Raw genomic sequence first — 13,819 nt, forward strand, 5'->3', positions numbered from 1 at the left:
CAAGCACTACAAGAACTGTTTACAAATAAACAAATTCAAAGCATATAGCAGATCAGAATCCCTCAAGGCACAGGTTATCCTCACTGATCCTTGACCAACAATTGATGGAAGTTCCACTGTCAATTATACGTGTAGTCAATTTATTACGGCTTCTTTCATTTTTAATCTTCAAGAACAGAGGCAGTGGTTGAGACTCTGGCCATGCTCTCTCCCGCAAAATTGAAAATATTCATGCATAACCATTCTCAGGTCTGTTACTTCTGTAGACTTCGATAAATATTTTGCTTGTGTTGTAGTCTTTTGGATGCTTTTATCCCTAAAAATTCTGATATTGCAGGCCTTTGGGAAATCATATATAACAGCAAACAAACGACTCTATGCAGCAAGGTGTTGGATCAGCCCAGCTACAACAGTGAGCCAAGCAGAGACTTTGGCCCTTCTCTCAGGCATTGACATGAACTTCAAATTGACAAGGTTCTTTTTTGCCATATAATGCTAACCTTGTAACTGCTACAAATGGTAGCTCTTGTAGTACCAGATGGGAAGATCAGAATCTTGTCCAAGATTACATTTTGCTTTTATATAAATTTTGTAAATTGGAATTGAAATTCTTTATGAAAATTCTTTGTAATCTGACGGTATTCTTCATCTGTGTGCAAGTTGGTATTGTTCGAAATGGAACTCTCTTGTTACTATTTTGTCCCACACTGGTAAAGGTATAAGACATTGTGAATGTTGTGAGCTATAAAAGCGGAATTGAGAGGGTGGAAGAGGCATACCTTTCTCGGCCTTTTGGCTAAGATCAAGTGTAGTATCTGTTCTTATCAGTTTAATATCTGATATGTGAGCCATCGGCTCACACGATATTAAATTAATTTTTTTCATGGGGGAGTTCCTATCACAGTAGCTTGCTGCTGGGGTCCTCACGCATCGCCTTTGCATTGCACTACTGCAATGGCCTGGCGCACCCCCACCAAATCTAAGATAAAAATTCAGTTCATAATGATATCTCAAACTTGTCTTGTCTATAGTATGTAGTATGAATTCCAGCTTTTGCTCAGCGTTAGAGTCTTGTGTTCTCATATCATGACCAATTACTCATGTGGGTCCTTGTTAGTAAAAAACTATAGCCTGTACCAATTACTCTCAGTCAAGTGCTGACTTACATCTCCCTGTTAGTAAAAATAAAAATCTTAAGCAGAATGTTGTATCTGTATCTCCTTGTTAGTAAAAAAGAATAACGAGACTTGCAGGAAAAAGAAAAGTAAAAATCTTAAGCCTGTACCAATTACTCTCAGTCCTTACTAGAGAAAGAACATTTATGCTTGTAGATCCATTGACAAAAGGATTATATCCTCGGTTGTATGGGGATCTTGAAAAAAAAAAAGTAAATGACCAGATACTTTGAAATCACAATACATAAGCAAAATCATGGAACCTGAGTTTCATTGCTGACTTTGTTACGAATCACACACACTGTTTTAAAGAAAGAATAACAATGGAGAAACAAATCAAACGCATAGTAAAAAACTAACAATGCGTTTTAGTACATTGTTTTCACATCCCTAAATGTAAGTAAGTGGCAAATGTTTAATCATGTGGATGCATTTAAACTCTCTACACTAGCTATAAAATTTCAGTTGGATCTAGCTAAGATCAACTGTGTAAAACTGTTTCAGGGGATGGATCTAGTTAGGGCCACAAGATAACTTGGACTCAAGTCCCATATGAGATCTGCAATGAAAAGCGACTAGTCCCACATAGGTTACAAAGTAAAAACTCTACTCAAAATGATTTGTATATAACAACTTCTTCACGCTTGCTAAAAATGTACGCAGTCGTGTGGTAAGCACAAAGCGAACTATTCTTTCGCCTTTTACTAAAGAATACCGTGTGCTTGCCATATATAAGCGGCATACGCCTATTTTTGGAGGGTTTCTCTTTTTTAGAGGAACCCAAAAATTCTCAAATCCAAATGTTTAGTTTCGAATCTACCTCCCCAACCTTGGTCCATAGAGTACTCAGCTGGAATTTCAGTTTCACTGTTTCATTTTTGATATTCCAGAACTGAGGCAGTGGTTGAATTTTCCCCCAAAAATTGAAATATTCTAGACTTTATGCAACACCAAACAACGATTCTATGCAACAAGATGTTGGATTAGTACAACTACAACAGTGAGCCAAGTAGACTTCAACCCTTCTTTCAGCCATCGACTGGTGTCATGAACTTCAAATAGACGGGGTTCTTTTTGTGTCAGATAATGCTAACCTTGTAACTGCTATAAATGATAACTCTTGTAGTACCAGATGGGAAGATCAGAATCTTGTTCAAAATTACGTTTTGCTTTTATCTAAGTTTTGTAAATCAGATTGTAAACAAATTGTTATGTCTTGGCAAAGTATTGAACTGGAGCCTGTACCAATTACTCTCAGTCCAAGTGCTGACTTACATCTCCCTGTTAGTAAAAGTAAAAATCTTAAGCAGAATGTTGTATCTGTATCTCCTTGTTAGTAAAAAGGAATAACGAGACTTGCAGGAAAAAGAAAAGTAAAAATCTTAAGCTTGTACCAATTACTCTCAGTCCAAGTGCTGACTTACATCTCCCTGTTAGTAAAAGTAAAAAATCTTAAGCAGAATGTTGTATCTTTATCTCCTTGTTAGTAAAAAAGAATGCTATAAAACCGGAATTGCGAGAGCAGAACAAGCATACCTTTCTCGGCCTTTTGGCTAAAATCAAGTGTAGTATCTGTTCTTATCAGTTTAACATCTGATATGTGAGCCATCGGCTCACACGATATTAAATTGATTTTTTTCATGGGGGAGTTCACATCACAGCTGGGGTGGGCTGGCGCACCCCACCAAATCTGAGATAAACAGTTACTGTATTTGAACGCCTCATTTCTTAAACTTGTCTAAGCATTTTTGTTTCCAGTTTTTGCTCAGCAGCATTATCATCTCGATTACAATTTTTTGTCTGTATGAATAATTCATTCTATCTTTTGATAGTTGCACTATTATTCCAATTTAGCAATTCAATGAAAACAGGGCAACAAAGAAATTGAAACGAACTAAACAACCAACATGGCATCCTCTGACCTTTAAAGAAAAAAATAGTTTGTTCAAATGATAATTAATGCGAATTTACGGCCTACAGTTTGGAAACTTTACATGGCCAACAGTCGTATTATAGCTAAATGGATTATGCCGTAGGTTTCTTATATCAAATTATCTGTAGGGAATCATCTTGATTTTTGTTCAGAGGCATCAATGCATCGTGCAGAACGAAATCCTGGCAGATCTCGTCCCTATAACGCATAAGCAGAGAACATGTCTGATGGATTGATGACAAGGAATTGCATAGTCAACTACTTGATCAAATTTGTTTTCAATCCCATTCTAATTTTGTTCATACCAGGTAGCAATGTTACAGACCCTGCCGTTCCAGCCTTCCAGGCTCAGTATCAAACACCAAAAAGTTTCCGAATGTAAAACTTAGAACCATTAATGCAGTTATACTGCAACAAATTCTGAAAACTGCACTTTCCAGGGACCATAAAAGATGTAAAATGAAAGGTAATAGTAGTCCCACATTTGTTGGATAACAGAAAAGATAGAGAATACAGTCCTATAAGAGAAGCTTGGAATGCAACGTAAAACCATACTTACCTGGACGGGGTCTATGATTGATCAAGAAGGATCATGGCCTAGGTTAGTGACTTCCATTGCACTTTGGAAGGGCGCTCGCCTAAGATCTCCCCATTGAGGGAGAGTCTACGTCATAATTTGTTCCTGAGGGAGAACGCGTCCGCGCGGCCCCTGCCAATTTCACAAACCCAAAACTTCTCAGTGTGCACCTGATAAACTTTTCCAGCTGTTTTCAGAAAGCCATTTTGCATTCCTGACATATGGTTTATTAATTAAAATGAATATCCACTTGAAATGCCACTGAATTAGATTTTCAAGTACTCATTTTTCCATGGCATTCTACAGCCAAATCGATCTCTGAAGTGAGTCTTGTAATTTGTAAACCCAATAGCAAGTTAAACATGATTCCAGCCTTGGCATCTCTGGGGTGAGTCCTGTAATTTTTAAATCCAGTAGCTAGTTAAATATGATTCCAACCTTGCGAATAGGTGAAGAAGGACTTGGCTAGAAAAGTAGCCTTGCATTTTGAAAACTTCCGGGCAGCACATTAGGGGTTGATCCGAGGCTTGTAGTCAAGTTCAAAGCTGAAACTGTGATAGACAATGTATTTATTCAGCAAAAGTACTTTACTGAGAAATGCTATCATCAAAATTTGCGCGCATTCATGCATCAGGATTCTACCTGCACTCGATGATTCCTGAGACTCAAATCTTCTCGTACCTGAATTCTTCTAGCTCTATCACTTTATTGTAATTTCCACTTGGGTATTTAATAATATGGTGGGGAAACTTAATAGCAGTGCTAGTGATAGGCCAATTCTGTGAATGATGTCAAAACACAAATTATCACAAAGTTCTATTGGATTTCATCTTTCGAACTAGAAGTCGAGGCTAACAACTTCTAAGCAGGATTATTATTCAAGTTGTAAACTTCTTGATCATGTCAAGCAAGTTTTCAAAATATTATGACAAGAGCGTAATAATCATAAAACTGCAAAATGACCAGGTTGTCTGTAATTAAAATACATGAGCAAAATCATGATAACTATGAGTTTCAGTGCCACGTGTGGTTACTAATCACAGATATTGTTTTCAAGAAACAGTAACAACGGAGAAATAAATCAAACACATTGTAAAAAAGACTAACAACTACTCCCTCCGTTATTTTTTAATAGGTCAGTTTTTTTTTTTTGAGAAAATTAAGGAAATTAAGAGAACTAATTATTGAAAGTGGTCCTCTAGACACTTGTCAATAAAAAAAGTGAAGTGAAATGGTCCCCGTGACACTTGTCAGCCAAAGAAATAAGTGAAATGGTCCACATAACACTTGTCATCAAAAGAAGTTAAAAGAAAAGTGGTCCCAGAAAATTTAAGTAACATTTGACTTTCCCAATTAGGAAACTGGCCTATTTTTTTGAAATATTCATTTATAGAAACTGGCCTATTAAAAAGTAACGGAGGGAGTATGTTTTAGCACAAAACTTGCAGCTTATTAACTTATTAAGGGTACTCAGCTTGGCCGTGGAGTAACAAATATTTAATTGCTGGTACCCCTTCCTCGGCCTTAGGTCTCCTAGGGCCGTCCAGAATTTCTGGAAGGGCTCCCTCTAATCAAGGATAAAGCCCTACAATACTTAAAACTAATGATTTCAAAGGGAATTTGTCTCCTGTGCATTTAGCTGTTGCAAAGATTAAGCCACTCATTTTAGATCAAGTATGTCCGCTGAAATCAAAGCAAATGTTTGGTGGACTTTAAAGTATGAAATCTAGTTTTATGCTCTAATTAGCTAGTTAGCATCTCAATTACAAGTTTTTGTAATTTAACGGCCTACAGTTTTGAAACTTTACAGGGCCAACAATCGTATTATAGCTAAATTCCCGGTGCATAAGGATGTAAAGCTAGGTGTTCAGCATTTGAGTTTAAAGTATGAAACTGAGCATTTTGGATTCCAGTTTTTGCTCAGCATTTGACTCTCGTGCTCTCATAACATGACTAGTTAGTATCTCAATTACAATTTCCATTTGTATGAGTAAATCATTCTACCTTTTGAAAGTTGCACTTAGCATTTCAAATATTGCACAAGGCAACAAATTGAAACTATCTGAACCACCAAGAAAACATCCTCTGAAGGAAAAAAGGTTCTAGTTCATTCAAATGATAAAAAAAAGGTTCTAGTTCATTCAAATATTGTAACTAGAAAACATCCTCTCAAGGAAAAAAGGTTCAACCAAGTTGCACTTAGCATTTCAAATATTGCACAAGGCAACAAATTGAAACTATCTGAACCACCAAGAAAACATCCTCTGAAGGAAAAAAGGTTCTAGTTCATTCAAATGATAAAAAAAAAGGTTCTAGTTCATTCAAATATTGTAACTAGAAAACATCCTCTCAAGGAAAAAAGGTTCAACCAAGCTAGCATTTGAGTCCGTGAAAACTCTTACTTAAGAAAAAAGTTCTAGTTCTAACTGTTAGCAACAGCACCACCAAGGAGAAAGAAAAAACACCTTGCGCAGGGGCCATGCTAATCTTCTCTGTATCGTTCCAACTTTATCAAATGTCCCCAAAGGGATGGGCTAATTGTGAAGCTCAGACTATTTAAACGAATATCTGTTGTGTAATATGAGCACTGTGGGACTAAAGCAGCCAATTCCCATCCCCATCCTGTACAGATAGTGAAAAAACGCAAGTCAAGGATTCTGAATTCCTTTCCTGAGGCGGTTAAGAGTTCGAGTCTCTCCAGTCACAACCCTTAACGATATAATCTTTCCGATATTCTTGCCTAAACCTCAACATTTATGGGTATAGATAGATTTGTACTTCTGTGCAGTGGTGATATTTCTTCTTGCCAAAAGCCCTTTTGTCCAGGAACAAGTCCCGGGTCGGGCTAGAGACTATCTCGTGAAGAATCGTCTCATACATGTGTGGCAAACGTTTTTACGCCGGCTTGCCCCTTGTTAATTAGGGCAAGTCCCTTTGAGATATTAAACCAGAGAACTTGGGATTTCTTTTTCATACAGAACCAACAACTTTTGGCTCCCTTGTTAATTAGGATTTTTGATCCTAACACATAAGAATTCGAAGGCTCTTCTGGAAAACAAAAAATCTTAGAGATGTCGGAAGCACGATCATGTGGATTTCTGGACAATTTTTTAAAAGAATGTGGCAAATCATTAGCTGATTCGATTTTTGATAAGGCCGACTCCAAGACCGATTCAATAGGAAGAAGTGTTGATTCGATTGAGAAAAATCTCGATGCAATCATGGATAGCATGGTTTCGATTAATAGAAGTCTTGAAATTGGTAATGCTATTTCGGTTATGATTATTATGTTAGGTGTCTACTGGATTGTTGTTAACGACGATTCCAAGAAAAAGCCTAAGACTAAGAGATACATTATCACCAAGTACTATATGGATGATGATAGAGGAAGGGGAGGTATGCAGCTCAGCTCTTCGTATGTTTTGACCAAGTCTGAATTTGATGAAACTGATGCTTCTTGTCGTCCTCGTGAAAATCATTGAGTAAATAAAAATCGGTATATAAATATTTTTTCAGTTATTTTTTTTAATTTTTTATTAGACTTTTTTTATATTTGTAAAATAGATAAAACTACGTGAAATAATACCACTACAAGAGATTCAGTTAACGATTTTATCCTAATACTAACAAAATAATTCTCTTATTCGATTTCTAATAAATTTGTTACAGACTTGCAGCCAACATTTTTAAACATAAAAGGTCCATAAGTTTAAGCAGTTTCAAATAGAGGTAGATTGCAGCTCAGCACAGCATACCATGATCAATGCCACAACCCATTTTGACATCTTTATCTGGGTGATACTTGAACACGTTTTCAAGCACATATGCTTGATCCTCCGCTGACAACGGTTCACCGTCCTTGTCCCTTCAAAGACAAACAAGAGACGTCAGAGCAGACTAGTGAACAACACAAATAACCATAGACATCAACAAGAAGTTAATAAGTAGGTGTTCATAAATTTCATCCACCAAACAACACGCAAGTTAGCAAGTAGGTGTTCATAAATTTCATCCACCAAACAACACAAACAACAATCGCTAAGATAACATGTATACGAGAGTCTTTTTCACAATGTCAGATACGGGATCATATCAAACTGGTCCACTGAAAAGTCTAACCATGATCTAATTCCCAGGAATTAAATGCTTGTCAAGTAGATGTATCCAGTACGTAACATAAACATGTTTGTGGTGCAGGCTTGTAGGCCCTGGTATTAAAACCATAAAGCAGTTTTGGCTCCTCTGACATAAGCGAGATTTGCCTCACAAACCTGTTACGGAAAAAAGGAGAGCATATGTTACAAAAATTACCTTAGCGTCAACCTCTGAAAGAGCACTTTGTTCCTCAGCTGTAAAACGATCTAATCATTGTCTTGTTGCAGTGTAAATCCCACTTGCATTCCACCCACTTTGATCATCTGGCGTTCCTTGGGGATTGTTAGGGCGACCTTTGTTTTTCCAGTCCCCCGTGTTTGAGGAGGAATCCCAACCACGAGAACTCTTATTTGTACCCCGTGCAAATGGCTTAACAGGCGGTTCTTCGCATTGGCTCCACTGGACCTCTTTTTCAGTCTGATCTCCAACAGAAGAAGAACCCCAAACTTGAGAATCCACTGGTTGATTTACGTGTTCACCAGCCATACTAGTCCCCATGTACCTATGCTAGTGCAACGAATGAACAGAGTTATACATTAGACTATATGATTTCAGGACAGACTTTTTAATTGACGGTGTAACAGTCTAACTCTCTCTCTCCGGATCTAGTACCTGCTGATTTGTTGTTAGTGGTCACAGTCTCATTTTTAGGTGGCTCACTCCATTGGTTCCATTGACCATTCCCTTCCTTACCATTCTGGCCTGTTTTATTGGCCTTCTCCATGTGTCCTCCCCAAGAATCACTGGGATCATCCTGCGGCTGCTTTTGGGCATTCCAACCACCAGTTGTGTTGGTTTTTTCCGCAAGTCCTCCCCAAGAATCACGAGCTTCAGCCTGGGATGACTGCGTCTTGGTATTCCAACCACCAGTTGTGTTGGTTTTGTCCACAAGTCCTCCCCAAGAATCATCAGGTTCAGCCTGGGATGGCTGCTTCTTGGTATTCCAACCACCTGTTGAATTGGCCTTCTCCGCCAGTCCTCCCCAGGAATCGTTAGGATCGTTTTGTGAAGGCTGACTTTTGGTATTCCAACCACCAGGTGCAGAAGAATTTGGATCATCTTGCGAAGGCTGCTTTTTGGTATTCCAACCACCTGTTGAATTGGCCTTCTCCGCCAGTCCTCCCTAGGAATCGTTAGGATCGTTTTGTGAAGGCTGACTTTTGGTATTCCAACCACCAGGTGCGGAAGAATTATCAAATTCTTTGGAAGAATGGTTCTCTGACTGGATTTTATCGCTACTATCCCAGCCAGCCCAAGCATCAGAATTTGATGCTGCACCAGGATTGTCTGCCCCCGAAGTTTTGTCAACTTTCCACTCTCCCCAGCTGCCAGATTCACCAGTTTGTGAGGAATTGTTTCCCCAATTTCCTTCTGATATTTGGCTAGGCTGTAAGTTCGGTTCGAATTCGGCTATGTCATCAAAGGTGGCCTTGCCCATCAGGGTGCTCAGGGGACAGGGCCAGATCAACGTCTTCAATTTCCAGTTCCATATCATCAAGTTCTTCACCTAAACATCTATCTGGAGAAAGTTGCAGATATCCACTGCATTTTGATTGAGTCCCATCTAACAGAATAAAATGGAAAACAGATCAATCATGTCATACAAGAAGAGCCCTAATAAATTTATCCACGTAAATATGACCTAGATCGAAAAATCATCAGAGAGAAACTCCATCTTAACAACTTACAATAACGCACAAGTAGCAACAGACTTGAAGATGATATACACAAGTAAACTTACCTCTTTCTTTTTTCACAATTTCAAAACGGGTTCCTGTACCAACTGGAACACGCTTACCGAAGGGAAATGATGCGACTGTGCTTGACAAAGAATCTAGATGACACTTTTCAGCAGCTTTCTCAAAGCATTTCCTTCAAAAAATTCCATCAGATCAAGAAGGCCAAAGGCACGAAGCCACTTATACAACATTATTTCCACCATCAAAGTATACAGACATGCAGAAAATTCTTACAAAGAGTGTAGCTTCTGTAAATGGTATTTGGACATCTAGTGAGCGGAATAATGCTTTATAACCACCAGTGTTGAAACTGACCAAATTTCCTGTGCAGGTCATGCTATTTGCCACAAGTATGAGGTGCTCCTTCAGCACACATTTTGCAACCATCCTAATTGATGTTGTGAGTCGCTGCATAAGAACACACAATATTAGTGTATTAGAAAGGGTTAAGAAACAGGTAAAAACAAAGTACGACGCACGGGGCCATAAAACATTAACACATGAGCAATATAACAAGTGTATTTTATATGATGCAACAAATCTGAATCAGACACTACAACACACGTACAAAACCAAACTGCACTTCTGTCCTAATTTATGACTGAAGACATGCAAGAGTTCTAACAAGAAATAATAAAATCCAATAGGTGGAGAAGTTGAGTAGTGCAGATACTCATGTCATCCAAATATACCATAATACCGTATAAGTAAAAGTAATCAAACATTTCATGAGCATGCAGCCAAAGAAAGAGCACATTATTACAGTAATCAGCTGAGTTAACAAATAGTCACATATGTTACTATGCCATTACCAAAATCCCATTCAGCAACCATATAAACAGAAACTTAATCCAAGAAAGAAACTTAACCTGATCAAACATATATGGAGTAGTAATGCAATTCACTCGCTGCTGTTCTTTCAAACTGATATTAAACGCGTTAGAATCAGGTAATATCCATTTGACATCCTCATATTCCTGCCAAAAGGGCTTGGATATCTCTAAAATCATTTTGTAGATGTCGCAGATTATGCCACTTTAAAAAGTCTTTTCATGAAACACCTGCAGGGAAATCAAATACATTGTCAGATGTGGGAAATGTACCTGACAGAGTCAAATAGAGGAACTATCACGGTTGATGGGCGAAATTTTATACACTTTCGAAATTCTAGTGAAACCTTTGAAAGTTGACGTAAAAAGTGAATCAATGACTTGATAGAATATAAGTGTCAAGCTGATCTGCTGGGAAATGGAATAGCCAACTTGACAAATTCCTGTAGGGTTGCAACTTAAGATAAGATAGCCCATAGTACAATATGTACTAGTTCCTAAGTGCAAGCTGGTTATCTACCATTACACTTGATCTTTTTACAAATGCACATGAACACGATAGCAAGATCTTTTTTTCCTTGACAAGCAAAACCAGGATCTTGATAACCAAGGATTGTCTTCCACGATTGAGTATTCAGATATCTTTTCTGGTTAGAAAGTAGAAACTAAGGAAAACCCTAACTAATCCTACTTTTGCTCACAAGAAGACAACAAGTCCTCAACAACTACAGTAAAAAGACAGAGGACAGTTCTCGTTAATCAACCAAAACAATATCATCAATGTAAACACTATTACCTATGAAAACAGTAAGACTAATGCTGAACGCATAGAGATATTTTCTTTACCTAGTTTGACGAAAAACGATTATCGAAGAAGCTATACTACCGACAATGATAATTTTGCGAATAGAAGGTTTTCAATCACTCATGCAGTTTGTTTAGTTCCAATTATCAATAGAGTCTAGGCACCAATGAATGAAAACACTTGATGGATCATCCCTCATACATTCTTCACATCTATGATATTCTTGAGTCCTGAATACACTTGGGAAAATTTTGAAGAAACTAGCATATTTGCTGAACAACAAAAGTACTTGAGAATTAGAAGGGTTTTTCACAGACGCTGAACTCTGCGAGCACAATGTACATAGAGCATGCATAGAAAGTCTAATAATTATTCCATATTGTATATTAAATTTTGGGAAGCAATATTAGTGTAGGTTTCATACCTTGCAAACTTTGCGTGAACGCCCTGAGACCCATTCATTGTACTCATCCATTCTTATGATAAAGGAGCTGGAAGCTGATGTGCCTCCCCCACCATAAGCCTTCATGTTTAGAGAGGTGACAATAGTTAGATTAGATGAATATTCAACAAGAGGGAAAGGAATCCTCTGCGTGATGCACATTTGAAATGCATACCTTAGCAATTTCAGAGGTGTCAGTGCTACTATCATTACTCCTCAGGCACATCTTGAGATTTTTTCGTTGCATGTAAATAACTGCACCTATGGGCCTGACATGATAAACATAATTCAGTAACACATCAAGCCTGCTGTCACTTCGGAAACTTATTTTGATGAAAATTTTACCTTAAGCCAGCTGCAGCACTTCTTAAACTAAGTTCTTTTCCAATTTCATCGCTTAAGTTTGCGTTCCCATCAGCTCTAATTCCCTATAACAGTAACACATGGATATAGTATGAAAATTTACAAATTAAAATGTGGAGGATTGGACAAATCAAATAAACTATAAACATAACAGGAAATCACTTTCCTACGTCAATCATTCAACAGTTACAGACTAACGGCAGGGATAAGTGGGGGGAGAAAGAGAGAACTATACCAAACATTCTCCATAGAAACCTCTGCCCAAATGAATTTTGAAAGGTTTATCCAGTAACTTATTTGCGGCATTTTGGCGAGAAGAGATGTAAGCATTTCCCCGGGTAATTAAATCAGTGGGATCCAGTTGCATTAACTGTTGGTAAATCATATTCAAGTTAATAAACAATCACATATATATTACATTCCATTACCAAATCCCATTTAGCAACCATATAAACAGAAACTTAACCCAAGAAAGAAACTAAACCTGATCAAACATGTATGGATTAGTAATGCAATTCAGCTTCCGCCGCTCTACTTTCAAACTGATATCAAACGCTCTAGTATCAGGTAAGTTCCACTTGTTCAGCTCACCATCTTCAATGTACTTAAGTAGTGTTTCAATACGGTCTCTATCTTCATTTCTAACAAGTGTACAGTTTGTATCCAATAGTTTGTTCAAGAAGTAATTATAAACAGCTTTGGAACTACTCTCATGTACATTGATATTCAACTCTAAGTTATCTGGACATTCCTCATTGGAGGGAACCTTTGACATTGCCAATTTACTGTGGTCGAACACTATAACCCTAATTCAAACGTAAAATCATCATTTAAGTACCTGTTCAAATCATAAACCCTAAACATACATCAAAAATGAAAGAACAAAATATTGATAAACCCTAAACCCCACTTACCTGTTAAATACCTTAGATAGTTTCACAGTGAATCCTTTAGGCCCAACAAAATCAAGGAGATAACATGTATCAACAGTTCCTCCTATATTCAAATCTTCAACCCTATTACAATGAATCAACAAGATCAAAATCAGAAGAAAGGAGAAAAGAAAAAAAAAGTCAAAATTGGGTTGCTATTCATAGTTACCTGAAAGGTTCAACTGAAGAGAAAGGCAAAATGAGATGAGGAATTTGAAGATGAGTATAGTAAAGCTGAGCAAAGAGAGCTGAATAAGAACCAGAAAATGAAGGGTAATTGTAAAGAATTAGATTAGCGGTTTTTTCTTCAGCTGCTGTAATTAGGGATTCTAATGCTGCTTTGGATCTGAAAGTTCTTCTGGTTTCATTGTAGAGTGTTGTTGATGATGAGAGTGAGGATTTGGTACTACTAATATGAGCATAAACCCTAAAAATTCTTCTGAAAAAGAGAGATGCCATGAATAAGTGAGAAGAGGAGAAAATGAAATGGTTGATGGAAGAGAGGATTTACAATTTAGGCCGTTTCTTATTTTCACAGTGTGCTTGGGCTAACCCAGTTGGCTAGGACTCTAGGAGCTTGAGGTCAATATATCGAGCTCCGCTCCGTTTCTAAAAAACTAAAGGCAGTGATCTTTTACAAAAATGTGACCAATTTATTTTTATTTATTTTTTTGAGCATGCATTTTACTAATAGAAAATTACGTTACAATTTGATGTGGGTATGTGTACTCACGGAGCCATGGAAGATAATATGACTAATAAAAATCGGGATTGTCTGGTCCCAAATTTTGGTTGAAAAATTTCTCATTTGACTTCCATCTACCGCATGATTGGCCGAGCCATCTACTGCTTGATTTCCTTCTTTGTA

General features: G+C 37.5%; 1 protein-coding gene, 4 non-coding genes and 1 pseudogene across 7 annotated transcripts; 4 read left to right on the plus strand and 2 right to left on the minus strand.

Annotated features, from left to right (window-relative positions):
- Positions 1–775: 775 nt before the first annotated feature.
- On the plus strand, positions 776–973 carry LOC113314715. The gene has a single exon (XR_003342593.1). It is a non-coding gene; the product is annotated as a U2 spliceosomal RNA (small nuclear RNA).
- Positions 974–1,835: 862 nt separating this feature from the next.
- On the plus strand, positions 1,836–1,955 carry LOC113314489. The gene has a single exon (XR_003342430.1). It is a non-coding gene; the product is annotated as a U5 spliceosomal RNA (small nuclear RNA).
- A 752-nt stretch (positions 1,956–2,707) lies between these two features.
- Positions 2,708–2,897, plus strand: LOC113314468. Its single transcript, XR_003342416.1, has one exon. It is a non-coding gene; the product is annotated as a U2 spliceosomal RNA (small nuclear RNA).
- Positions 2,898–3,659: 762 nt separating this feature from the next.
- LOC113314686 lies at positions 3,660–3,821 on the plus strand. Its single transcript, XR_003342567.1, has one exon. It is a non-coding gene; the product is annotated as a U1 spliceosomal RNA (small nuclear RNA).
- Positions 3,822–6,149: 2,328 nt separating this feature from the next.
- LOC113314516 lies at positions 6,150–6,216 on the minus strand (annotated as a pseudogene).
- Positions 6,217–9,138: 2,922 nt separating this feature from the next.
- Positions 9,139–13,491, minus strand: LOC113313777. 3 transcript variants are annotated; one of them, XM_026562562.1, is made up of 11 exons: positions 13,121–13,491; positions 12,934–13,035; positions 12,504–12,825; positions 12,255–12,389; positions 12,002–12,084; positions 11,832–11,925; positions 11,639–11,737; positions 10,449–10,640; positions 9,814–9,987; positions 9,582–9,712; positions 9,139–9,404 (listed from the first exon to the last, which is right to left on the minus strand). In XM_026562562.1, exons 1-8 carry the CDS (start codon positions 13,408–13,410, stop codon positions 10,617–10,619), a joined length of 1,149 nt encoding a protein of 382 aa, XP_026418347.1. In that variant the 5' UTR covers positions 13,411–13,491; the 3' UTR covers positions 9,139–9,404; positions 9,582–9,712; positions 9,814–9,987; positions 10,449–10,616. The 3 variants fall into 3 exon arrangements, with proteins under 3 accessions (XP_026418347.1, XP_026418346.1, XP_026418348.1); XM_026562561.1 differs by having other exon boundaries at positions 9,582–9,987; XM_026562563.1 differs by lacking the exon at positions 9,139–9,404 and having other exon boundaries at positions 9,595–9,695.
- Between the last annotated feature and the right edge of the window lie 328 nt (positions 13,492–13,819).

The sequence above is a fragment of the Papaver somniferum genome, chromosome 9 (genome assembly GCF_003573695.1).
Source record: "Papaver somniferum cultivar HN1 chromosome 9, ASM357369v1, whole genome shotgun sequence".
NCBI lineage: Eukaryota > Viridiplantae > Streptophyta > Magnoliopsida > Ranunculales > Papaveraceae > Papaver > Papaver somniferum.